The sequence below is a fragment of the Channa argus genome, chromosome 9 (genome assembly GCF_033026475.1).
Source record: "Channa argus isolate prfri chromosome 9, Channa argus male v1.0, whole genome shotgun sequence".
Lineage (NCBI taxonomy): Eukaryota > Metazoa > Chordata > Actinopteri > Anabantiformes > Channidae > Channa > Channa argus.
Window position 1 is genome coordinate 7,896,087 of NC_090205.1, and position 26,438 is coordinate 7,922,524.

The 26,438-nt window shown below is 38.7% G+C and overlaps 1 protein-coding gene and 1 long non-coding RNA gene across 2 annotated transcripts; one reads left to right on the top strand and one right to left on the bottom strand.

The window, feature by feature from the left end:
* Positions 1 to 459: 459 nt before the first annotated feature.
* On the bottom strand, positions 460 to 20,248 carry il1rl1 (interleukin 1 receptor-like 1). Its single transcript, XM_067516235.1, has 12 exons — positions 20,091 to 20,248; positions 18,307 to 18,370; positions 11,140 to 11,389; positions 10,765 to 10,954; positions 9,634 to 9,781; positions 8,631 to 8,696; positions 5,066 to 5,183; positions 4,617 to 4,765; positions 4,390 to 4,527; positions 3,709 to 3,873; positions 3,166 to 3,311; positions 460 to 1,840 (listed from the first exon to the last, which is right to left on the bottom strand). Exons 2-12 carry the CDS (start codon positions 18,365 to 18,367, stop codon positions 1,592 to 1,594), a joined length of 1,680 nt encoding a protein of 559 aa, XP_067372336.1. The 5' UTR covers positions 18,368 to 18,370; positions 20,091 to 20,248; the 3' UTR covers positions 460 to 1,591.
* On the top strand, positions 1,863 to 25,217 carry LOC137133086 (uncharacterized). Its single transcript, XR_010915205.1, has 3 exons — positions 1,863 to 2,280; positions 8,879 to 9,191; positions 21,432 to 25,217. It is a non-coding gene; the product is annotated as an uncharacterized lncRNA (long non-coding RNA).
* The last annotated feature ends 1,221 nt before the right edge of the window (positions 25,218 to 26,438 follow it).

Sequence of the window (26,438 nt, forward strand, 5' to 3'; positions counted from 1 at the left end):
TTGCGTCCATTTTTTTTTCTCAGTTTGTGCCTATTTTTGGTAAATATATCTTTATTTTTGCTCATTTTTTGTTTTTGATCATTTTGCACAGCGTTTGGTTGGTTTCAGGTTGCTGTTCATAACTCAACAAGAAATAAAACAAGAAAAAAATCAAAAATTAACTCCACAGTACATGAGATGCTCTGGCCCATGATACCTGACCTATTGGTCCTTGAAGTACACCTACATTACAATACACCCATTAGTTTACAACTAACCCTCTGATTTGGATTTATTTCTCACACTTTAGTCCCATGCAACATAAACTTTTATGTTTTCAATTCCTGGCCCACTTTCACATAGGCTACTACAGACTTTGAGTCTGGAATTTATTCATTAAGGCTGAAGTTTTTCCACGTTTATCGATTCGGCATTGTTAGTACAAGATCAATAAATATCAATAATTTGCTCATTAAATCATTAAAGTAAAAAAAAGACTTTATTGATCCCAAGGCGAAACTGATCAGTCAAAACAAAATATATACAGTCAACAGAAAAGGCAGCAACATGAATACAAGTCAATAAAATATCCATAAAAAAAGAAGCTGGACAAAATAAAGTGTACAAATAAAGAGTGCAAAAAACACCAGTAGTTTCTGAACGATATGAAAATGGCAATGACACATGTCTCCCTCTACTGGAAAATCCCTAGCAACAGTTAAATTCAGCAGTCATTAGACTGGGAGGTCAGAATCTCTAGGTGAGTTGCATTGGAGAAAAGCAATGATTGCTGGGAAAAGACTGTAACATCTGTGGAATATAAACATCTGTACTGTTACAACACTATTCAAATGAATATATAAATATAGTTATCTGGTGATTTACTGAAGTACTGTATTTACTGCAATGTCAATACAATTCTGAGGTATTTTTGTGTTACTTCAGTATTTCCATTTCCTGCTTCTTTATACATTTCACAGCAAATTGTAATACTTTTCCTCCACCACATTTATTTAGTAACTATAGTTACTAGATACTTTTCACAATCTGAAATAATAATAACAAAATATAGTAAGATTAAAAGAGCTTATTAGATTAGGAACATGTGATCATCACCACTGTGTTACCAACTGTAGCATTAAAATGACGAACACATTAATTAAAATTAAAATACCAGAATGTCATGATTACCAATAATTTGAAGTGAGCCAAAAAAGCACTATTACTTTTGGTATTTCGTGTATTTTTAGCTATTTATGAGGACCATTTTGCCGGACTTTTATTTGTGAGTATTTCTATGCTGTAGAATTACTACTTTTACTTGCATAAATGATCATAGTACTCCCACCACTTTGATCATGATTACTGTATAAAGGCATGGCACAAGAGACAATAAGCGGTAACAAAAATCCTATACATATTAAGCAAATAATGCACGATTATTAATCATTTTTTAATTTATATTTTTATATTTTTTTTAACCAAGATGGGGTACTTTAAGGATATGGTGTTATACTGATATAAAGAAATATATAGAAGAAATGGCTAAACCTACAGTAAATACAGAAGTATCTGGACTGCATCATTTTGACACTTAATTACCATGGAGGTTTCAGATAATGGCAGACTGTGAAAATTTCTTGACAGGTGTAGCGGGCATCAGGTAACGCACTCTCTTCCAGAAGCGTGAATTCCAGGCAGCAGCACCATGTGAACTCTGTAGCCACTTTATTGGGGCACTCCTGCGAATCAGGTGCTGCAGGCCAGGCGGAAGGTGTGTGTATCCTTGGGGCCCGGTGTCCCCCAGCTGGATCAGAATCACGTTCATCTCCCTCTGCACAAGCACATGATGCAGCCCCACCTGGAAGATGATCATCACTGTTATCATTATTATTATTATTTTGCTAAATAACAAATTATGAATGTTTTGTAGTATTGAACAAAAATGTATTGATCAAAAATATATATCTTATGTATATATATAATATAAAATATATAATAAGAGATTACAAAACTGCAAATTAAGAAAACACATGCAAGTAGACAAAACACTAGCAAATTTACATTTAAAAAAACTTTGACAATAGACTGCAAATGTGCTGCAGAGACTTTCCTATGACAGTCGTCTACAATGTTTCCGGGGGACACAAAAGAGTGACGGATACACAACTGGGTGCACTTGTTGCCTTAGTTTCCGACGTACAAACTTAAGAGTTTCAATATTCAAGATTCAACAACTTTATTAATCCTATAGGGAAGCTGAGTCCCCCTCAGTGGTTTGGGAAATGAGCTGTGTAACATGTAAGTTTTCAGATTTTTTTAAAACTATATTGCTAATGAATAGTGTTAACTTGTGTTAGCATTTTGCTAATTATTATCCTGCTAACGTAATTAATCTGATGAAATGTACAGTGCACACAGCGGATTTTCAGCTGCTCCCGGACACTTTACTGTATTTGGCTGTGCTTCTTGCAGGTCTTTCTCAATTTGGGTACGTTTTGTTTATTTGCATGTGTTTTCTCAATTAGCAGTGTCTTGTTATCTCAATGTAATATTACTTTTCTGGTGAACCGCTTCAAATACTTAAAATGCAACACGTCAAATTGTATTTCATCCCGAACAAGTCTACTCTATACTTTATACAGCTCACAATAAAATCTAATTGACCAGCCCTAGTTTCACCACTGCCAGTTCAATAAGAGAATAAATCGACTTCCTCACAAAGATTAGACACATTCAATGAATTATCTAAAAAGGACACAGAAAATGCACGTTGTATTAAATGTAGCTTATAGTTGGTTCTTTCTCTTCGGCATATCCCGTTTTCTGAGTTGCCACAGTGGATTGCGTACTGATTTGGCCTGGGTTTTTACTAGGGTTTGACAGTTTGAGGGTTCAGTCTCTTGCCCAGGGACACAGACATAAGGCCAGGGGGAGTCGGGCCACGAGTGACCGAGTGACTCTGCTGTCGATGACCAGGAAGTAAGAAAACGTTGGAATATATGGGACTGTGATATTAGTACTTGCTCAAAAACATAAGTACAAAATAACTCAATATTAGAACAAGAAAGTAATCAAACCAAAGAAAGAGATGCTTTAACAGTTATATACTCAAATGAGAAATAGCCAGAATGTATCTGCTGAAGTGGCCAAAAATTACAGCTACAACAACAAAAAAAACCCTACCTGCCAATCAAACCCTCCTATCAAGGAGTTTTGGGGCGAGACAGGTTCTTTCTCTGTGATCTTCGACTCTGATTTTGAACCCAGTGTGAGGATGACCATCAGCCTCCTGCTCTGCTTCATTCTGTCCTCCACCAGCTCCAGGTGGTCTGATGTGGGAGCACACCAAAGTAACAAAAACGTATTTGTGAAGAATTAAAAAAAAGACTCTGACATGCTAACTTTTATCTCATTTGGTTTGACTTTTTTTTAAAACATATTGGATCCTACTGTTGCTGTTAGATTCATGTGAATTACCTAAAACCACATTTCGTACAGAAAAAGCAGAGAAGCAGGATTAAATGCACAGTGATGATGTGGGTTTTTAATGGCCACGTTCCTAATCTAACATTGCGTCTTATGTACTGTTATATAAAATGAAGTGGAGACAACTAAATTAGCAATGCAAACCATAAGCAAAGGATAAAAGAAAAGTTGGTCTTTCTGCTTGTTTTATCTTTAGTAGTGGTTTATTATGCCCACTTCAAACATAGAAAAAAAACTAACCTTCTCCAGGTATGTCATCTCTTCCGTGGATGAAGAGTCGATAACCACACTTTTCCTCAAGCACAGAAGGCAAAATGTTGGTGACGAACTGACAGAGTGTTTCCTCAGTGACTTTATCCATGCACTGTGTCCGGTAAACCACATACGCATCATAGATCTTAACATCTGTGAAGTAAATAGTGACAAACAGCATCTGTCAGGATTTTTTTCTTTGTGGTGTTTAAATGTTTTTTTTCCCTAAGCCTAATGTTGTGTCCTGATGCAACCCTTCACACCACACCCTGCCATCTGCAAGTGATGAATATGAATTTGAACATGAAGCCAAACAAAGGATTCCTGGAAAAATGTGGCTTTGGTCTCTCGTCAAAGAAAAGGAAAAAAGAAAAGAATTAGCTTTTATTTAAAAAAAAACTTTGATTCTCCCATCTGGTTTTTGTTGAACTGCTTAAAAAGCAAAAAACCTCCTCACTTGTTACAAAAACCCACTGACTCAAGGTAACACGGGTTGTGTAAATTAACAGTTTGCTTCAGAGCTCCATTGCTCTGCAGGAAATATTAGGAGTTCATCAAGAGTTCATCAAAGTTGCTTTTTACTATCACACCTGTGAGAAAGAAGGAGTGAGCAACATTCACAAAAATATCCTGCAAGTGTGGCTGAATTGTAAAAAAACTCTATCTCACCTTTATCCTGACTTCTCACTGGGAGGTAGGGTCTAAAGAAGAGAGCGAGCTCAATAGCGAAGCACTTGACCAACACAGCCGCAAAAACACAGAAGAACAATACACACAGTCCTCCAGTGACCAGTGGAACCATTGACACTGAAAACAAACACATTTTCATTTTAATACCTAAATACTGCTTTATGTAGTCGTATGAATGTAAAACAGCCTCTAATTGTGTCACTGACCTCTCCGCTTAAGAGTCAAAGTGGCAGACGCTACTGTGTTAAAGCCCACAGCAGTGCAATTGAATTTTGTCTTAAAATCTTTATCAGACACTTTGTTAATGGTCAGGATCGCGGTGGCGATGGTATTCTGAGAAGTTTTTTCAGTGACTCTAATAAAGGACACACAGGTTGATTCATTACGTTAAAGCAGATACAAGTTAGTTATTGTTGATAGTATCACTGTTGAAGTCATCCGGGGCAAGAAAATGCATGAAATAAACATTTAAAGAAAGATTTTTGAACTGAGCTGCTGATACACGCTAGTAACTTTGGTTCTTCTTTTTCTTTTCTATCTGATCACAATCAAAGATAATTTCTTTGCACTTTTCAACGCAGACTTTTGCCGAATGAAAACCATGACCGTTAAAGTGGTCCTCTGTTTAAGATGTGTGTGCTTTGATCAGGCTTACAGTGTCCTGGTTTGATTGTATCCATCCGTGTCAGCAACATTCCAGCTAGCACGGCATATCCAGTGATCATCTTGCTTGATTCCACATAAAGCTGAGCAGTTCAACTTGATCCCAAAGCCTGGTAGAGACACCAGAACATATAAAGCAATTTATTGAGATGCTGAAGAAAGTACTTTTGTATTACTAGTATCTAGTATCTATTTTACTTTTTCCCACTGAGTAGGTTAGTTATACATTTACAAAGATCCACTGTTTTACTCCTGCACCTAAAACAGCATAGAACAAAATAACAAACATGGATGTTCATGTACTGGTGCATGTACAAGACTCTTCTTCTTTTCCTTTGGGCTGTTCCCTTTCAGGAGTCGCCACAGCGAATCATCTGCCTCCATCTAACCCTGGCCTCTGCATCCTCTTCACTCACACCAACTAAACTGCAAACAAGAAGGGGCTCAGAGCCGATCCTTCATGCAGACCCACCTCCACCTTGAACTCCTCTGTCACACCTACATCATACAGCATGAAACCACGGTCTTACAGCTCTCATACATGTCCTGCACCACTCTAACATACTTCTTTGCCACTTCAGACTTCCTCATACAATACCACAGCTCCTCTCTCAGCACCTCTCCTAGACACTTCCATACCTCCACAGGTATGTCATCAGGACCAACTGCCTTTCCACTCTTCATCCTCTTCAACGTCCTCCTCACTTCACTCTTAATAATCTTTGCTACTTCCTGCTCCACAACAGTCACCTCTTCTACTCTTCGTTCCCTTTCATTTTCCTCATTCATCAACTCTTCAAAGTTCTCCTTCCATCTTCCCATCACACTCCTGGCACCTGTCAGTACTTTTCCATCCTTATCTTTAATCACACTAACCTGCTGCACATCCTTCCCATCACTCTCTCTTTGTCTGGCCAACCTGTACAAATCCACCTCTCCCTCTTTAGTGTCCAACCTAACATACAAGTCCTCGTATGCTCTTTGTTTGGCCTTTGCCACCTCTACCTTCACCTTACGCTGCATCTCCCTGTACTCCTGTCTACTCTCTTCAGTCCTCTCAGTGTCCCACTTCTTCTTAGCTAACCTCTTTCTCTGTATACACTCATGAACTTCCTCGTCCCACCACCAAGTCTCCTTGTCCACTTTCCTCTTTCCAGATGACACACAGAGTACCCTCCTACCTGTCTCCTTGATCACATTAGCTGTAGTGGTCCAGTCATCTGGAAGCACTTCCTGACCACCCAGAGTCTGTCTCAACTCCTTCCTGAAAACTACACAACATTCTTCGTTTTTCAATTGCCACCACTTCGTCCTCTGCTCTGCCTTTGTCCTCTTCATCTTCCTCACCAGTTATTTTACACACCACCATCCTGTGTTGTCTGGCTACACTTCTACCTTCGCTCTTATATGTCACCCTATGTTCCTGCCTCTTCTGGAAGAAAGTGTTCACTACAGCCATTTCCATCCTCTTTGCAAAGTCTATCACCATCTGTCCTTCTGCGTTCCTGTCCTGAAGACCAAACCTGCCCATCACATTGTCATCACCTCTGTTTCCTTATCCTACATGTACATTGAAATCTGCACCAATCACCACTCTCTCACCTCTGGGGATGCTCTGCATCACTTCATCTAACTCACTCCAGATTTTCTCCTTCTCTTATAACTCACATCCTACCTGTGGGACATAATCACTAACAACATTGAACATCACGCCTTCAATTTCCAGCTTCAGACTCATCAACCTGTCTGATACTCTTTTCACCACTAGAACATTCCTCACAAAATCCTCTTTCAGGATAACTCCATTACTCCATTTCTCTTCCCATCTGACCCATGGCAGAACAACTTGAGCCCTGCTCCTAAGCTTCTAGCCTTGCTACCTTTCCACCTGGTCTCCTGGACACACAGTATATCCATCATATCATGTCAACCAACTCTGTAGCCTTCCCTGTCATAGTGCCAACATTCAAAGTCCCTACTGTCAGTCCTACATTCTGTACAAGACTCTGGAGATAATCGGAGAGGATTTTTTAAATCTGATAGATTTGGCAGATAATCTGGTAGATAGATTTGGTAGAAAATCTGGAGAGGATTTATGTTGCTCAGAAGGGCTGAAGTCACACATGTATGTATTCAACAAAACATAAAAATACTAATCTGCACAGATTAAATGACACATATCACACTCCTTTGCCAGATACTTTTGTCCACATGGCATTATAGTATAAGTGCCTTTAACTCTAACTAGAGGAACAAGAGCTAGGAATTATCAGGAAAAACAAACTTTGTTTAGGTCAACTTGTTCAATCAATCAATCTTTATTGTCCCTAGTAGGGGAAATTTGATCTGCAGCCAGGTGAACACACACACAAAAAACATTGATTACACAGCAACACACAAAAAGGCCTCAGACTTGTATAGAATACTGTTCCTTATGACTAGAGTTTAACAATCCTACAGCCTCTGAAGCAGAGGTCCTTGCAACAGGAAGTTCAAAAAGACAACTAGATGGAAGTATCCCAAACCCAAACAATGCTGAAGTTTTCATACCACACCACAATACAAAAAGGTAAAAAAGATTTGATAAAACACATCATAGATGATTTTTTTTGCACCATGACACAAAATATTGCCCCATGATTCTGTTTTTACATCAAGATCAAGACAAAAGTCCCTGGAATATTATATAGTATTATTATATGTTTAAACAAAACATTTAGTAGAGTTTGAAAGGCTTCCTCCACCCCTCTATGAGCCATGTAGGGAAAACTGTACGAGGTCTAGCTTTGACTTTGCCCTTTGCAGTAATTCTGTATGAATTATTTTTTCAAAGCATTTCATAACAGAGTGAGAGAGACGCGTAAAAGCATTTCATTCTTTCGGTGCACTGATATTGGTCACTTTCTGTAGTTTAGGAACTGTCTGGAGGTTAAAAGGCTTTGAAAACATGAATGAAAAGATGCTTTACAGCTGATTGACACATGATTTTAGCACCCCGCCACTGATGTTATCAGGGCCTGGGATTTTCCTGAATTTACCCCTATAACAGCTTCTTTACAATGCTTATTTCTATGTCAATGGTATGAGAAGACTTTGTCCTTTCCTTTATATTACTAATTTCAGTAGTAAAATCATTTGCATAAAATCTTGCATAAAATAGTCGGCCTACCACTTTTGTCCAGATTTACATAAAACGCTTCATTCATGATCCTCAGCGGAAGAACCCTGGGGACTTTGAAGCGACTTTTCAAACACCAGGAATTCAGAATCTTCAGTTAACCAATGGAAAATATAAATGTCTTCTACATGGCACAAACTTGGGTGAAATCTGTCTTCTGGGAATCATGAATGTGCGTACCAAATTTCAGTGAGCTCCGAGTGAATAGCTAGGCATGAACGTTGCCAAAGCAAAAACGTGAAGATCTTTGTCAAGAAGTACACTAAAGTTGTAAAAATAGTAAAAATAAAAAGACCCTTGCAACATTATAATCAGTAACCTGTAGGTAAGGTGATATAAGGGGACTGTGGTGTTACAGTATGACAGGAACTTTTCATACCTTCATCAGCAAACAGCTCGTTGTTAATTGGAGAGAGGATTTCTATATCACGTGGAGAACTTTTCTCTAAAAAAAAAGACAACAATGAAAAGTCCTTTTTATTGCCTAACAATGGTCACATTCTGTGTTTTACCACTAAACAAACATTTCATAGAACAAAATTGTATAAACCCAATGAATGCAAAAAAAACATTTGTCCGGACTCTTATGATGCAAATATTTTTCATGTTCTGTCGTCTCTCCTTTAGTTCCCTGTGAGCTCCCCTACCATCTACCTGGTTCCTGCCCATATCCACTTCAGCATTTCCTGCAATCAGCAACTTATGTTGCCTGTGAATTGAATGGCAATTACCACCTATCTCTGCGGTGTAAGTTGACTAAACTGATGCTAGGTACCTGTGTATATAGAAGAGGCTACAGACAAAGAAACAGAAACAGCCAACACATCATCTGCTAGAGATACAACTTCAAGCTTTTATCTACTACTTCCTGTCAAGTTTGGTAGTCCTGTCTGCAACCAGATACTCGTCGTCCATGCTGGGAAACATGCTAACATCAAAGGTACGGTGGTCCTTATTCTTTTATAATAAAAATCTTTTGTCTGACTTCCTAATTAAGCCATGTAGCTTACTGTAAATCCTGCAATACTGTAAGTCCCTACTCTTCATGCATTCAGTGCAAGTTCTGCACTGAAAAAAGAAAACAGGACAGGGTTCTTTGAGGGCCAGTATTGAGAACCACTGTTCTAACCTATTGTGAAGAAATATGCAAGAGCACTAAAGGTTAACCCATGTACGTCTCCACAATTATTGAAAATTTTAACAATAACAATAGGAAAATGCATACAGTTGTAAAGTGAAACATTGGCATTTAGGATGTTTCATTACTCCCAGTGTATATAGCTGCACATATTTACTCAATTGACTTTTTTTCTGCATTTGTATTGTAATTAAATGCTCTTGCCTTATTAACATGCTACAAAAGCCTGGAAACCATGTCTCACCCAACACTCTGAGCCATCGGGAACCTGAGGAGTTGTACACCCCGTGATTATGTGTCCAGGTACAAATGCAAGTGTAGATGTTCTCGTTATCTTTCACATTTTTAAGCCACAGATGATTTTTATGTTCACCATGAAGATGGGTGAAGTTCTGTAGGCAGGCAGCAAAAAGCACAGTGATAATAAAGAAGCATATTGTCATAGGAAATACTTTTGAAACAGGATAGAAGAACTACATTTTAACAATTGAATAACCCCATTACACATAATCATGTAATTATCCCTTATATACAGAAAATAGAACATGGAAGTCAATAGTAAGACTTGACATTCTAGACATAGCATATGTAGATACCCCTTTTTACTTACATTATATTAACCAAAGAAAACATTTTAAATTATAAATCAAAAATGTCTGGAAGATGTAAAACTGGAAGTAGTCATGTCCAGTCTAGTTCTGAACAAAGGAAGCTGTTTTTCCCGCGCTCCTACTTATTAAGCCTTTGTTAATTAATATGCGCAAAATTCAAACAAATACAAAATATGTTTATAGACTAAAATAAAATCAAAAAAAGATTGTATTACAATTAATAACACTGTTGCCAGGGTAAAACAGATGCCCTTGCCTTAAATCGTCTTCTTTTTAAGTAACTGCCACCATAGTAACCAGATTAGTACCAACAAAGTAGATCTTAGTTTCATGAGTCCTTATGAAAATAATTTTTAGCATATTCTGAAACTTCAGAGTTTTGTAATCTGCAGTATCTTGTTCAAAGACTAAACATGTACATTTCTAGAGAACTTCATAGGAAGTAGGACTCTCATATTGTTCCTGTTTTAGAAATTTCTGCAAAACTCAGGGAAATAATTAGAAATAACGACACAAACTGTTAACATCTTGGTCACATGCTGCCAAATAAAATATCTTATATTCTGTTTGCTGAATATGCGGGCACAATTTTACTGACACAATATTACTATTTTACACTTTTACTTTACTATTCCAAAGCACAAAACTGATCAATTATTATTGAGCTAAAACTGTAATGGTAAAATGTAACATATGTAGGTTGACAGGTGCTGTAGGAGCTTATTACTGACACCAGATGTCATTGTAATCACAGGTAGACATACCCTGCTCCAGCTGAAGTTTCCCTTAAGGGAACGGCATATGTTGTTGATGGGAGTTGGACATGGGACATTTGCGTTGTCATCAGAGACCTCGATTTTTGAGAAGAGGACTTCTGGGCTGTTTTTATGGATTTGTTCTAAGACATCAACTTTTAAATCAAGTTTGCTACACTCTCCTGACTCATGTATATACCTGGAAGAGAAGAAACAGGTCTCTGTGATTCATAGTGGTCGAGGACAAAACAGATCTTCTGAGTGGGGAAAAAAACATATTTGTCAAAAAAATCTGACATCAAAGGATGTTACATTTATTAATAGAAATAAGAAAATAGTTTCTTTCCAAAGTTACTAAAGTTATTTAGAGACAAGTATTTTTACCTGACAATGTAGAGGCCAGAGTCCTCAGTAAGGAGATTCAAGAAAAAGAGCTTTTCACCATGGTGATGTATCCGCTCGGTCTCGTCAGAGGAGATATTTGTAACTTTTGATCCATTTTTGTACCATGTGACCTCTCCTTTTGGGGGTTGTGCGCTCTCTTTAAAAATGTTCGGCAAAAAGTAAAAGCCTTCACCTTTAAGAAGGGCAAAATTCTTCGGATGATAGTCCTTACATTGGGGCTCTTTGGCCACTGCAGAAGGAGATGAGTGAGGGAGAAGATGGTGAAGATAAAGATGATGATGAAAGCAAAAAGCACAACATTGAAATATTATTATTATTATTATAGAATATTTTGGTTTATATACAGTAAAGACAACATGGTTATTTTTTGTATCTATAAGAAGTGGTAAAATGTATGCTGCTTATGATAATGATGATTGTAAAAAATAATTTTTATTCCTTCCTGGAACTATGAATGCAAATGTATAGAGATCACACTTTCTATATGCATGTTCACACTAATAATGTAGGATTATTATTTGTGTGTGTGTGTGTGTGTGTGTGTGTGTGTGTGTGTGTGTGTGTGTGTATACACACACACACAGTCTACAGTACAGGGGTGGCTGTATGTTCAGTTGGTAAGGCAGTCGACCACAGACCACAGGGTCAGTAGTTCGATCCCCGCTCCTGCTATATGTCAAAGCGTCTCTGGGCAAGACACTGAACCCCCAACAGCCCATTCCATCTCCAGCTTTGCAGTGCTCGTCCAAGCCCGGTAGAAATTGGGGAGGGTTGTGTCAGGAAGGGCATCCAGGGTAAAAACTGTGCCAAATCAACATGTGGACAATGATCCGCTGTGGTGACTCTAAACTCACAGGATAAGCCGAAAGGACAAAAAAAAAGAAATAATACAGTCTACAGTACACAACTATTTAAAGGAAAGACTCGCCCTTTGTTCGTATAATACAGTGGAAGGATATGAGAGAAAACTTTATGAATCTTTTTTTAATAAATGTTTTGTAGTCCAGCTATTTATATGAATTTAAGACTACACCTTTACATTGAAATTGTTAAATATTAAATCCCAATCATTGAAAAAGTTATGTGCATTAAATTGTTTTGACTGTTTCAAGAGTCTTTCTGTATCTCCCACATTAATCGGGGGAGGTTTTTTCATCTAAGTAGATAAATGTTCAAGTTTATAGGGGACTTGCATGTGAATCTTTATCTCCACTTCCTTCCCCAAATGTTCTGTTGATTATGAGGCAGATGCTTGACTGGGCCATTCTAATTTTATTGTCTTTCTCTGGACCCACATCAGAGCCTTATTGGCAGTATGTTTTGGATCAGGACTGTCCTCTTGGAAGGTAGGGGCTCTTTGAGGACCAGGATTGAGAACCACTGTTCTAACCTATTGTGAAGAAATGTGCAATAGCACTAAAGGTGAACCTGTGTACGTCTCCACAATTATTGAAAATTTTAATAATAACAATAGGAAAATGCATACAGCTGTAAAGTGAAACACTGGCATTTAGGATGTTTCATTACTCCCAGTGTATATAGCTGCACATATTTACTCAATTGACTTTTTTCTGCATTTGTATTGTAATTAAATGCCCTTGCCTTATTAACATGCTACAAAAGCCTGGAAACCATGTCTCACCTAACACTCTGACCAATTGGGAGCCTGAGGAGTTGTACACACCGTGATTATGTGTCCGGTTACAAGTGCAAGTGTACATGTTCTCGTTATCTTTCACATTTTTAAGCCACAGATGATTTATATGTTCACCATGAAAAAAGGTGAAGTTCTGTAGGCAGGGCAGCAAAAAGCACAGTGAAAATAAAGAAGCATATTGTCATAGGAAATACTTTTGAAACAGGATAGAAGAACTACTACAGCAAAGTAGATCTTAGTTTCATGAGTCCTTATGAAAATCATTTTTAGCATATTCTGAAACTTCAGAGTTTTGTAATCTGCAGTATCTTGTTCAAAGACTAAACATGTACATTTCTAGAGAACTTAACAGGAAGTAGGACTCTCATATCGTTCCTGTTTTAGAAATTACTGTGAAACTGAGGGAAACAATTAGAAATAACGACACAAACTGTTAACATCTTGGTCACATGCTGCCAAATAAAATATCTTATGTTCTGTTTGCTGAATATGCGGGCACAATTTTACTGACACAATATTACTATCTTACACTTTTGCTTTACTAATCCAAAGCACAAAGCACAAAAGATCAATTATTATTGAGCTAAAACTGTAATGGTAAAACGTAACATATGTAGGTTGACAGGTGCTGTAGGAGCTTATTACTGACACCAGATGTCATTGTAATCACAGGTAGACATACCCTGCTCCAGCTGAAGTTTCCCTTAAGGGAACGACATATGTTGTTGATGGGATCTGGACTTTTGTGTTGTCATCAGAGACCTCGATTTCTGAGAAGAGAATTCTGGGCTGTTTTTATGGATTTGTTCTAAGACATCAACTTTTAAATAAAGTTTGCTACACTCTCCTGACTGATCTCCCGTTTCTTCTCTTCTCTATCTGGAAGAGAAGAAACGGGTCTCTGTGATTCATAGTGGTCAAGGACAAAACATCTTCTGAGTGGGGAAAAAAACATTTCTGCCAAAAAAATCTGACATCAAAGGATGTTTCATTTATTAATAGAATTACGAAAATGGTTTCTTTCCAAAGTTGCTGAAGTTTTTTAGAGACAAGTATTTTTACCTGGCAATGTAGAGGCCCGAGTTCTCCGTAAGGAGATTCAAGAAAAAGTGATATATGGTGATATATCCGCTCGGTCTCGTCAGAGGAGATATTTGTAACTTTTGAGCCATTTTTTACCATGTGAACTCTCCTTTTGGGAGATGTGCGCTGTCTTTAAAAACGTACGGCAAAAAGTAAAAGCCTCCATCTTTAAGAAGGGTAAGATTCTCCGGATCATAGTCCTCACAATGGGGCTCTTTGGCCACTGCAGAATGAGATGAGTGAGGGAGAAGATGGTGGAGATAAAGATGATGATGAAAGTGAAAAGCACAACGTTGAAACACTTGGTATAAGTGCGCAGGTAGAAATCCGGCAATAATATTGCAGAATAATTTAAGAAGGTGTATTAAATCTGTGGTAAATATTAAATATGTATGTTAAATATGTATGTATGTTTATGAAGAATCTAAAAAACTATTAGTAAATTCCTTCCTGCATCTATGAATGCAAATGTATAGAGATTACACTTATATATGCATGTTTTGGTGTCCACACAAATTATAATTTTTTTGTCCTTTTGGCTTATCGTGGAGTTCAGGGTCTCCACAGCGGATCATTGTCCACATGTTGATTTGGCAGTTTTTATGCTAGATGCCCTTTCTGATGCCACCCTCCCCAATTTCTACCGGGCTTGGACCGGCACTGCTCAGCTGGGGAGGGGAATGGGCTGTTAGGGCTTCAGTGTCTTGCCCAGAGACACTTCAACATATGGTCCTGGGATGACTGCCTTACCAACTGAGCTACAGCCGCATTATTTTATTTATAAATATATACACATATACACATTTTCTAAACCTAACATTGTGATAGTGTGCTTACGCACACCAAAATAAATAGAATGGCACAATTAAAAGACCAGAGCTCCAGATAGGTTTTAAAGAGTTTATTAAAAAAAGGAGTGTAAGGAGTGATGGTCAGGTGGGGGAGCAGCCGGGATCTAACCAGGGCAGATAACCAGAAAGGCAGAGAAGTAGTAGTACAAACCAGATGGAGGCAGAGGCAGACGGGACAGGTGACTAGCTAACTCTGGAGGGCAGGTTTAATTGGAGAAACATGAAAGGTTGGGGGGGATGCGCAGGGTTTTGGGGAGATGGAGCCTCACTGCCACGAGAATAATCACAATGGAGATGGGGAAAAGGTCAGATGAATCGGGGAGCCAGTTTCTTGCACTCAACTTTGAGGGTTAGGTCGGGGGTAGATAACCACACCTTTTGACCGGGTTGGCAGCAGGGTGCTGTGGAGCTACTTTTGTTGGCCCATTTGGTGTAGACCTGGACAGAGCACAGTAGGGTCTGTAGAGCCCTTCTCGGGGCTGAGTCTAAACAGCACCGTGGTAGACGGTACTGTGACCTCTGATTCCCGGCTGAAGATTAATGGTGGTTGTTATCCAAAAACTACTTGGAAGGGGATCATTCCCTTGGCGGTAGATGATAAAGAGTTGTGATACTCCACCCAGATCACATTTTGGGCCTACGTAGCTGGACAGGATGCAGAGTCCAGTTTCAAGATCTTGATATAACCTCTGTGTCTTACTGTTGGTTTTTGGGTGGATACCGGAAGGCAGGCTGACTGATACTGACTGATACAGAATTCAGACCCGAACCTGGCTGTAAACTGGGGCCCACAGTTGGAGATGATGTCAACGGAGCTACTCTACATTTTTACGATCTGTGTAAAACGCAATGTGTTGCTCCGCCCACTACAACCAGTGTTGCCATTCTGCCAAAGGTAACTTTGGCAGTAATTTACAATCTCCGAAGTTATAGTTCCTCTCAGCTGGGGACAGATGCAGGGAGAAAAATGCACACAGATTAACTTTCTGGTCCCGATTAGTCTGTTGGGATAAGATGGCCTCCATCCCAGTGTCACAGGCATCCACCTCCACTAAAAAGACTCAAGAGTCAGAACTGGAGCTGTGGAGAAACTCCTTTTTAACTGAGTGAAGGCCTGTTCCACTTGTTCCACTAGTGTTACATGCAAACTTGGTTTTCACCGAGTTGAGTTGATGGAGGTGCGAAGCAATCAAGCTGTAGTTTCTGATTAACTTTTTTTAAAGTTTTTTTTTTCTGATTAACCCAGGAACTTCTGTAGCAGTTTTCTAGTCTTGGGAATAGGCCACAAGTGTACCGCTTCCACCTTGGCCGGGTCCATCTGAATGTGGCCCGCAGATATGATGAATCCCAGGAAAGACACTGATGGCGCATGAAATTCCCACTTCAATGCTTTGACAAATAACTGGTTAACCCGAAAAGAAGAAGCCAGACCCGGTAGGAGAAGAGGAAGGTCAAATTAGCCTCGTGTCCAGTACCTCTGTGATGTATTTCCTCATTGCCTCATGTTCAGGGGGATTTTAAAGAGTTGACCCTGAGGTGGAGATGCCCCAGGCATGAGGTCTGCAGTACAGTCATAGGGTCTACGTTGAGGTAGAGAGGTAGCTCGGACTTTATTGAAAACCCAGATAGAACACTATTTAGATTTTGCTTTTTTTATGTTATGCTAACTGTCATTTGGGGTGTATTTTTAACCGTTTTTTATGCTGTCAGGGACAAACTCTGTAAATGGGCTTTAAAGTTGGAGAACTTGTCCTGATACATGTCTCCATTCATCTTCCCTTTTATAACCTGAATTCCTCCATGAAAGGAGAAATAGTGACAAAAGTACACACATTCTTTATTCAAGTACATGTAGGAAAAGAAGAGTGATGAAAGTAGGAGTATTAATAAGTATAAAAGTAAAAACTATATCTACAGCTATTTCTGTGCAAAGCTAACTGGACCTCATCTCATATTCATAAAATTTAAACATTATAAACAATCTACAAACAATATTAAAACTACAATTTACTAAAAATTATTATTATTACTTTGCTTCAATGGGCCAATTTGTTTTTTGGTATCAGCAACACAACCTGAAACATGTTTGTTAGAGTAGACTGGAAGATCTACAGTATAACTCTTAACATTGACTTTTAGAGGGACCACATCAAAACCTGGGAAGGATTAAATTTTGTTTTTTTTTTTCAGTTAATTTTTGGATGCTTTCATTTACTATATTTAAAAGTTTTGCTGGGATTTAGTGTCATATAAAGAGTAATTTGTCTTACATTCGTAGCATGTACTAATAATCACAATGGAGAAATTATTGTTGTAAACTCCACATTGCACTACCAGGAAAACAAGGCAGACAAGTTTTTGTCTCGTCTGACCACTTTTTCAGGAAGATTATTACACATGTTGTGTGTCAAAATGTATAAAAACTTCAACATGTCGTTAGTCCTAAAATGGAGTCTTACGAGGTGGACGTGTACGGAGACTATGGCAGTGCAGTACATTAATTCCTCTTTGATAGTTGTAGGCCTACGTGCGTCTTTGTGGGGCTCTTTCAGAGTGTTCCCTGGATCTCTGGATACTGTTCTCCCTAATTTATTGGTTGCCAAATCAGCAGAGAGCTACCTTATGTCACTGGGTAATAGTGGAATAATTCTTGCTCTATTTGGCGATTACAAACCAAATAATGTAGGTTTGAAGAATTAGTCATAGCTTGTCTCCTTCCTGTGTTGTTCAGAAATCGGGTTTCAGACTTCTAAGAATCACAAAATAGTTGGTAAGAAGTCACAAATTACATATACATCCTTGTTAAAAGGATGCCTGTACTAAAAGCCGCATGCACGGATCCATTTGATCGTAATAAGCATTTGTAAACTAAGTAATGACTGAAATCACCAGGTTCCTTGGGTTTTTTTTAACTTGGCAATTTTCTTTTGTTGTTTCAGTTCAATTGCAAGCCTTTCCATTATTGCCAGGTCTGATCTTAATTCCATGTGAATAGGCAGCACTGGAAACATGTATAAAGAAAACACATGTTGATTTATTTAAGACTTGCTCCCCCAATGTGTTTCTGCTTTTCCTTTTATCTGTTCCCTTACATGTCAGTACAGCAAACCATGTGCCTCCTCTGCATCCACTTCTCTCACACCAAATAACTTCATGTCTTCTCTCACTTCATCCATAAATCTCCTTTTTAGTCCCCCAATGTATTTATCTTTACTAAATCAATCAGGATCAATAGCGCACTAGGAAGTAATTTTAGCTTCAGGGTAATACACATTTTGTGTTCTAGTGAGTGTTTCCAGCAGCAGAATAATGTGCACTATGTTGGATTGACTGGGTGAAACTGTCTTCTCTAAATGTGGTCACGTTTCTGAAACGTTTTTAGACTAGATTTATATCCATTATGGACATTATTGTAGCCTTTATCTATTTAAGACGCCCATCTGCTATAAGTGTTTCAGTACTCTGAGTGTATATTCCGCATGTGTGGAATGAAGATTCTTGTAATGCGTTGTTTTCCTAGAATAATTCTTTATCTCATCATAATGTATACTCTACCTGAAAATTCAGATGTTGATATCGCCACAAAGCTGAGTAGGAGAAGTTGCCAAGTATCCATTAGCTGAGAGAGACAAAGTTCAGAAAAAGCCCATTGGTTTTCATCTTCATTTTAAGTCAATTTTATTCCTCAACTACAAACCTACTTTTCTAAAATTGCCTTCAAGTGTACGAGTGTCTCCCCGTGTCCTGTACAGACCAGTATAATTAGAAAACATCTCAAAATTCTTTTTGACATTAGTTGATTTCTAGCCAGTATTTGCATTGTTTAGAAGTGATGACCAGCAAGCTTAAATCAAGCTCAGCACAAGAGGAAATAGGTAGGAGTGAATGCAGATACAAATTTCCCAGGAGATGCTGGGGAGGGATGATAACATAATTTATTGAAATGAAACATTTATTAATGTTTCATTTTGTTCATTTAAAATTTTGTCCTTGTTAATTTAAAAACAAAACAAGCCAAAAAAAAAGAGACAACTTGATGGCCACAAGCATGCAGCAAGAGTTGCACAAGAAACGGTATCTGCAAAGGACATAAGGGTGTTATCTATCTTACAGTTCCTCTCATGAAATCAAATGAATCAGATGAAAAGCTGCATGTTCAGTAAAACAGTGATAAAACATGGGGTTAATCACAGCTCCGGTCACGAAATGCATTTTCCTACGTAGACATTGGCTGCAGTAGTAACGTCCGAAGAGTGACCATCTCATTTTATGGATTCAGGTTTGAAGATTTATTTTACATTTTCAGCCAAGTCATAAAACTAAATTAGCACAGCGCTTCCAAGCAACTTTGTACAGATGACTCAGGGCTTCTTGTACGACTTCCTTAGACATATTTCTAGAGTTCAACATACATTTATACAAGCATTTAGGCTTGTTGCTGTCAATCCTGATTCTTTCTTTGTTTCATCTAAATGTAGAAACTGTGATACATCTAGTAGTATGACTATAGACGATCAGCTACACTATTGATTGTAGGCACACTGAAGAAGGGCTGTACATTAAAACTTGCAAGACGATTACAGTAGCTCTGTCATAAATACTGTAGGAACAAAATTATAAATGGCTACAGTCATTCTTAGACATGCAGAGAAAAGGAAACACCTTTGAGATTAGGTTCAGGTGCAAACAGTAGAACAGTTGGCTTATACGCTGTTATCAGTTTAACTGATATTAGTCAACCGTTTAACATTTACTCATCCACAAGATGCAGCGGAAAGCTTAAAATCACAAGTTTGGTGCTTCTGGGTATTAAGCTGCTAAATGTTCCATTGTTGGCAAACCCAGTCTGTCATGAGCTGTACAGCAGGTTTATCAGAGCATCAATTTTATTAAGCTGCCTTTTCATGGAAAGAGGGTAGAGCTTGTAAGATGGAACGTTTAAAGCCATAAATGTAAAGAGTTGAAAAAGCAGGGAAATAAGCTGTTGTTTAAAGCAATAAGCTCTTGCCATGCCCCAATTTACATTCAAGATAACATATTTTCATAATTTCAAAAGTCAAAGTCAATTTTAGATCAAGCCACTGCCACTATCAGGTCCCTGTGTTACAACTGCAGAGCAAACAAGATTTGAAAAATTCCGTTTTATTTTATGTTGTATATTATCCACATAAATTGGCTGTAAAAGATGGCACTAACTAATGCCAAGGTTGATGAACTCTAAGTAGGACATTAACTAATACATGAATTAAATAAAATGTAGTCTTTCTGTATATTTCCATGTTACTATATCATACAGTTTCACATAAATGGGCGTCAGCAGATTGAAAACATCTTCTTACCTCATAAAAGTGTGTGTTGTTCTGGAGTGAATTCAGTCCTACTCAGTCTGCACCGCTGTTCTACCCCACTTACGTTGTGTTTCCCTTATGTGCTACAGTTGAGTTAAGCAGAATGGGTGACATCAGCTCGCAATAAAAAGGATAAGTTACGCACACGCCCACACACAGACACATGCACAGTTTTTTTTTTTTTTTTTTTTACAAAGATTATTCTTCTTTGCTAAGAGGAAATTATGCCAGTCATGAAACATTGACACTAAAGCATATATTTCTTCTTTTAGATCAAACCTGCTTCAGTGGAGAGAATATAAAGGCACTTCTGCAGTAGTTTGTGGCAACTGTGGCATAGTGTTTATCCAAAGTGTGCTGTACATGCAGGGGCGAAGCCCTTGTGGCCAGACTGTGGCCAGAAATGTGTGTATAAAGTGTTTGTTCAGTGTAAAATAGATAACTTAACTATCAGTTTTAATTCCCCAAGAGCTCTCAGCAAATTACAAAACGGAACGGGGACACTAAAAAGGGACGGACTCAACTGGGATACACGTGTAGCTATAGTTTCTGACACACAAATTTACCGGAGCTGACTCTCCCTCAGTGGGTTGGGAAATGAATAACACATAGCACGTAACACATAATTTCCTAATTATCATGCTAACACATTCAATCTTACAAAATGCATTTCTTAATAAAATTGTCAAATTGATGCACTTTGTGCTGAAAGTTTTCAAGTGCACACTTCAGTAACATTTAGCACATGAAGCTAAGACCACGCTACTTTGTTGTTGCTGAGCTTAATGTGAGTGTCTAAACCTTTACAAATGCAGATACACATCACTTCCCTGTGGAGATAACAGAAATAATGTGGTTTATATAAAAAATACTGAATAGCGGTTAGCCATAAATGTTTCTGAACTGTTCTAAAAAAATCCATCTCCTCAGAGGCAGGTTGGGTGGGACGTTGTCTACAGTGTAAAAAAATATAAATAAATAAATAATAAAATTTAGTAATGTGGTGACTTGAGGGCAGCGTGGTTGTGGAGTGGTTAACCTTTGCTGCCTCAAAGCCAAAAGGTTGCCGGTTTAGCAGCACTTGCTTTGAAATCACAGTGGAGAGTCTCTGCTTCTATAGATGGATAGATGGATGTTCCACCAGGTGATGTTTTTAGCAATACACAACTTTTCCAGTCTTATGTTTGTCCCAATTACACATGACATGTTGCTGGTATCATGATTAAAATGAGCCAATAATTGTTTTAAACAGTTTCAAAATTATTGTTTATATGATTTGTGAGCTTTACACTGTTTCAAATCCAAATAAGTTTATATTTCCTCTTTCTGTAGATGAAGATGGACACAGGCGAGAGAGTAGGAAGATAAAAACCATGCATGTTATTTCCTGTCCTGCCTGCTACATTTTACCCTGGAATGTCTTGGTGTGACCACAGTATAGGCAGGAATGACTCATACAGAAAGCGTTTAGAAAATACAATGTGATTTGTTCAGACTGGTTTCTTCCAACGGATAACCATTAACCACTAAGTACATAACAGCGAGAGAACACACCACTGTGTAAGTGCCTTTAATAAATAAAAACACTGAGTATGGGAAACTGCCTCCTCCCATTCCGTTATCCAGTTACAATGTTAATGCAAAACATCTGGTGCAAACACACACATTCATTTGGTTGTACGTGGTTTTCCCAAAGCACATTTTTATAAAAGCACAGTGAAACAGCTGATGGGCAACATGAGTATTTATGAGTGACTGAGTCAGAAGCTGTGATCTTGTCTCCCTGTCATTAGTAGTACTGTGTTCAAGTCCCCACTCTTTTTATTACGTTATCAGGGGTTTTTCCCATCTATTCTGGGAATGCCCTGAGGTTTCCTTTGAGAAAATTTTTGGTGCAAAGCAGAAGCAGTTCTTCTCCACTTTGCTTCTACATGTTTTAGATAAAGTTTCTGTATATTGTTTAGGTTACTGAACACAGCAGTGGCACAAATGCAGAACAGCTTAGTAAATGTAATACACTACCTTGAAAATTATGAGACATTGGGTGGTAAGTATGCTCTTGATGACTTTGGATGACATTTCTGTCTGTTCTGGAAAAACAGGAAACCAACACATTGAATACAAATCCTGGTCACTGGATATCCTTAGTTATGAGAACAAAGCCTCTATGTGTGAACAGCTGTTATGTAATTTTCCTTTTTGGCAGGCAGCAAAGTAAAAAAATGACCTAGGTCAATCTTTTTGAAAGACCAAATGCTAGTCACCACTTTACAACACACTTATACTTTATATACATATACACTTTATACTTTACATTAGGCTAGAGTGAGCAGGATAGGATATGCATAAATAAGTCCTGTTTGTTTTAAAGAAAACTTTTCTCACGTAAAGACTACTAAGGCTGAACTGCACACACACATTATTTTTTAGTTTTTAAACTGCCAGAAAGTGGATTATTGACGTCGTAGTGGTCAGAGGAGTGTACTGGAGTGCATTGTAAAGACATGTGGTTCTAATGTTTTTTCACTTTATTAAAAATGAATGAGCTGGGTAAAATATCATGATATAATGTACTCCATTATGGTTTTAACCTGTCAGGAAACATAGCAGACATGGCCTTTTTGTTATTTATTTATTTATTTACACACACACACACACACACACACACACATACACACACCAACACCTAATGGTTAAGAGTAACGTGCAGGAGATAAAATCATGTTAGCAGTCTGTAATGTAGTAGTTTGAAATCTCTAGTTTCCTGCCCAAATTGTTCATAAAATGTGATCTGATATTAACCAAAGTCACAATTATTAACACAGCAACACAATATTTTTAAGCTGATAAAACATAGTCATAATCTTTCATGTTTTTACTGAACACAACAATTAAACATAGAAAGTGATGGTGGAAAAAGTGATGGCAACACTGGGCTTCAGATGTTACTAAACATCAACTGGAGTAATGTGTTAGCAAACGTGGAGTCCAGTCAAGGAAACAAGAATGAAGGTGTGGTTAGGAACAACCTTGACTTATAAACACCCTCAAATAGTGTCGGTCTGCTGTTGACAAGCTGCAACATCAAAAGTGAGCAACATCTTGCAGAAGAAAGACATCTCGGATGCTCTGTGATCTAGAGCGGTTGATTTGCTTGTAGGTGGAAAGGGTCACAGAGTAACCTGAACGACTTTAGATAATCATCAGTTCACAGTTACACATATTGGCAATTGGGACCTGGTGGATCAGTAGGATACAGAAGGCCATGGGATCGACTCCCACCCCACCAGGTGTGGCCCTGCCCTGCAGAGGACCACCTTGTTGTGGGAGGGCTGTGGATGGAAAGGCATTGTCTGCAAAAATACATGCCGAATCAACTTGCAGAATATGTTCCACTGTGGAACATATTCAAAACAAAACAAAACAAAAACAAATAACCAAAACAAAAAAAGAACCTCATACGCAAAACATCGGCAGCCATAGGGCACATGCCAGGACTCCATGGAGGAATCCATTTCTTTCTAAAAACAACACTGCAACATGACTAGAGTAGGACAGACGAATGGAATGATTTTTGGGGGAAGAACAGCCATTTGTGTGGTTTCAAAAGAGAACTGCATACCAACATGAAAACCTCATCCCAACAGTACAAAAGGGTGGAGTCCAGGCTCTGGGCCTGGACTGCTTGCCAATGTAAACGGGGAAATTAATTCCAGCTCAGTTGAAGCTGAGTGATGGACCACAATGTTGCTAAAATAAATCTACTACAGAATGACTTCACAGACTCAAAATCCTCTTTTTTTGTGGGGCACAGTTAGTCAAGAACTCAACCTAATAGAGATGTTGCTGAATGACCTCAAGAGCTGTTGAAAGCATGAGCTGAAGCGGTTCTATAAGGAAGAAGGGTCCAGAATTCTTCCTGAACATTGCTCAGGTCTAATGCACAGCTACAGGAAGTGCTTGCTTGAGATAAGGTGCTGCCAAAGGTCATTCAAACCATTAATAAAACACTGTTAATTTTTCCACCATTCATTTGTATGTTTAATGAATGTGTCAAATAAAAATATAAATAATTATGACTGTGATCAGCTTAGAAAAACTGCGTTGTCGCGGTGTCGATGTGTTGTTTAATCAGTGAGACAAAGTCCCATTTGTGTGACGGTTGCTTTAAACGACAGGTGTAATAAAGGTATTGTTATCAGATGAGCGAGGAGTCAAAAAATGGGTCACAAATTCAAGGGGAAGTCCACAGCGGAATTCAGGGTAACAGAGAATCATTGGATTCCAAGGAAAGACAAAAAGAAAACGGGAAGATTAACAAATGGGATGAGTTACTGAAGGTCAGTACAATGAGACTGTCATCCTGTAAAGTATGGTGCAACAGTTCTCAAGCATTTTAGAGAATTTAAGTATTTACCAACTAAATATTTAGTTGGTAAAAGAATACAGCAGGGTCAGGTGAAAACACTGGTGGGAAAGATTTGAAAGACTAAAGAGGGAAAAAAAACTGAGGCAACAAGGACATAGTATATTAGTATACAGAGTATAACACTTAAATGTGGTTAAAGATTAATCGAACAGCAAAATACTTGGTCATACTCGCAGACAGGATTTTACAACTCTGGAAAGTCATCAGTAGTATATCTTTTGTTGCTACAGTTACCACATAAACAGTGAAGTAACTGCAACAATGTTAAAAAAAAAAGGATAATTGCAGGCATTGGATTGGCCAGTGTGTTGCTGGATGAGACTGTGTTGCATTGCAACCAATACATCATATTAAACTAAAACTGAAAGAACATATGTTTCATATTGTGTTTTTTCCTTTTGTGTAGTTGACTTTTGGCTATATGTCCAAATGTGTACTCCTGTAATTAATACATATGGTTTCCCATATTTAAATTAAAGCTACAATATGCAATTGAAGTGCCAGCGTGAGATATTATCAATTCACTCTGCTCCAGTCCCCCCTGTGCCTGCTCTGCTACACTCTTCCACCTTCTGCTAAGCTCCACTGCACTCTGCACTCGGGCTGGGATCCGGTACATGAGTACAGGCTGACATAATTGTTTGGGCAAAACCTGACTAAAGCCTTTTTTCCTAGCTATTTTATTCAATAGTGTATGTGGGTTTTTTTTCCAGCTTTGTTTCCACTTTTGGGCTTTTATTTTGACATCAGCACATTCTGCCTCACCCCTTCTCAATATCTCTAGTTTTACCTCCACAGTCAGTATTATTGCTTTCACCTGTGCTCTCCACTCTCTACTTAAGCAGCCTGTACAATCACTAGATTGACTGCCCACATTGATTGGCTCTAGCAATTCGGGTATCGTGCTTCGACCTGACTTCGTGTACTGAAACTGTTCTGCGTCATCACCTCTGCCCCTCAGTGGTTAATGTTAAACCGTTGTGAGCAATACTCACTTATGGCATTCTGGAAGTTCCAACACTCCCAGCTGGCCTAGTATTTCTAGAAACACCAGATTAGCTTTAGCAGTACGCCGCGTCATAGTTTCCCAGCTATTAACCCCTGCTAGTTTCCATGGCCACCGCAAGAACTCCCCTGAAGGCAGGAGAAAACACAGGTGTGAGTCTGTCTGTGTGGCAATAAAATTTCTAGCTCGCATACCCACCTCAGCCTGATGTGCCTCATGCTGAAACATGCCCAAACCGTCCTTGAGTCATTGATGGAGTGCTTGCACTGTAGCCGGTTTTCCCTCAACGTGCTCCATTGCCAACTGGCTCGTCAGACAAATCCAGTGCTGAATATGGCCTGAGTTGGGGAGACCAAGTTGATGCATTGAACCCCATCCCCCAGGACCTAGACAGCCTGCCTCAGTGTCTGTTTGAATAGGTGGATTAAGAGTCTTGGTGGGTCGGAGCTTCTCATGTCAGACAAAGATGATGATGTCTCCTCACTGGCCCTTTCTGGCTGGGTTGCAAAACCTGAACTCCCGAGGGCAGCCAAGGCAGGGGATGGAGGTGCATCCTCTCCTATACTGAGTTTGGACTTGGCAGGAAATGTGCAAATGTCTGTGGTTTAAGCCGAGGTGACTCACTGTGACACACTTTGATGGGAAAATGCTGCCAAAAGTGAAAATGACAGGAGAACAACTGCTGCCAAAACAACTGCTCTTCCTGGAGTTTGCGGTTTCCTGGCGCAATAAACAATACAGGAAGAAGCATCCTGTGGTAGGCAGCTCCAAGCTTGATTGTGAGGGAATGGAGAAGCACAGTCTCCATAATATTTCCCCAATAGAAGCCCTGGTGGCGTCTCATTTCCATCCGAAAAGCTCTCTGCCATCAGTGGGGCCGGATCGGATCACTTCCAGTCCAACC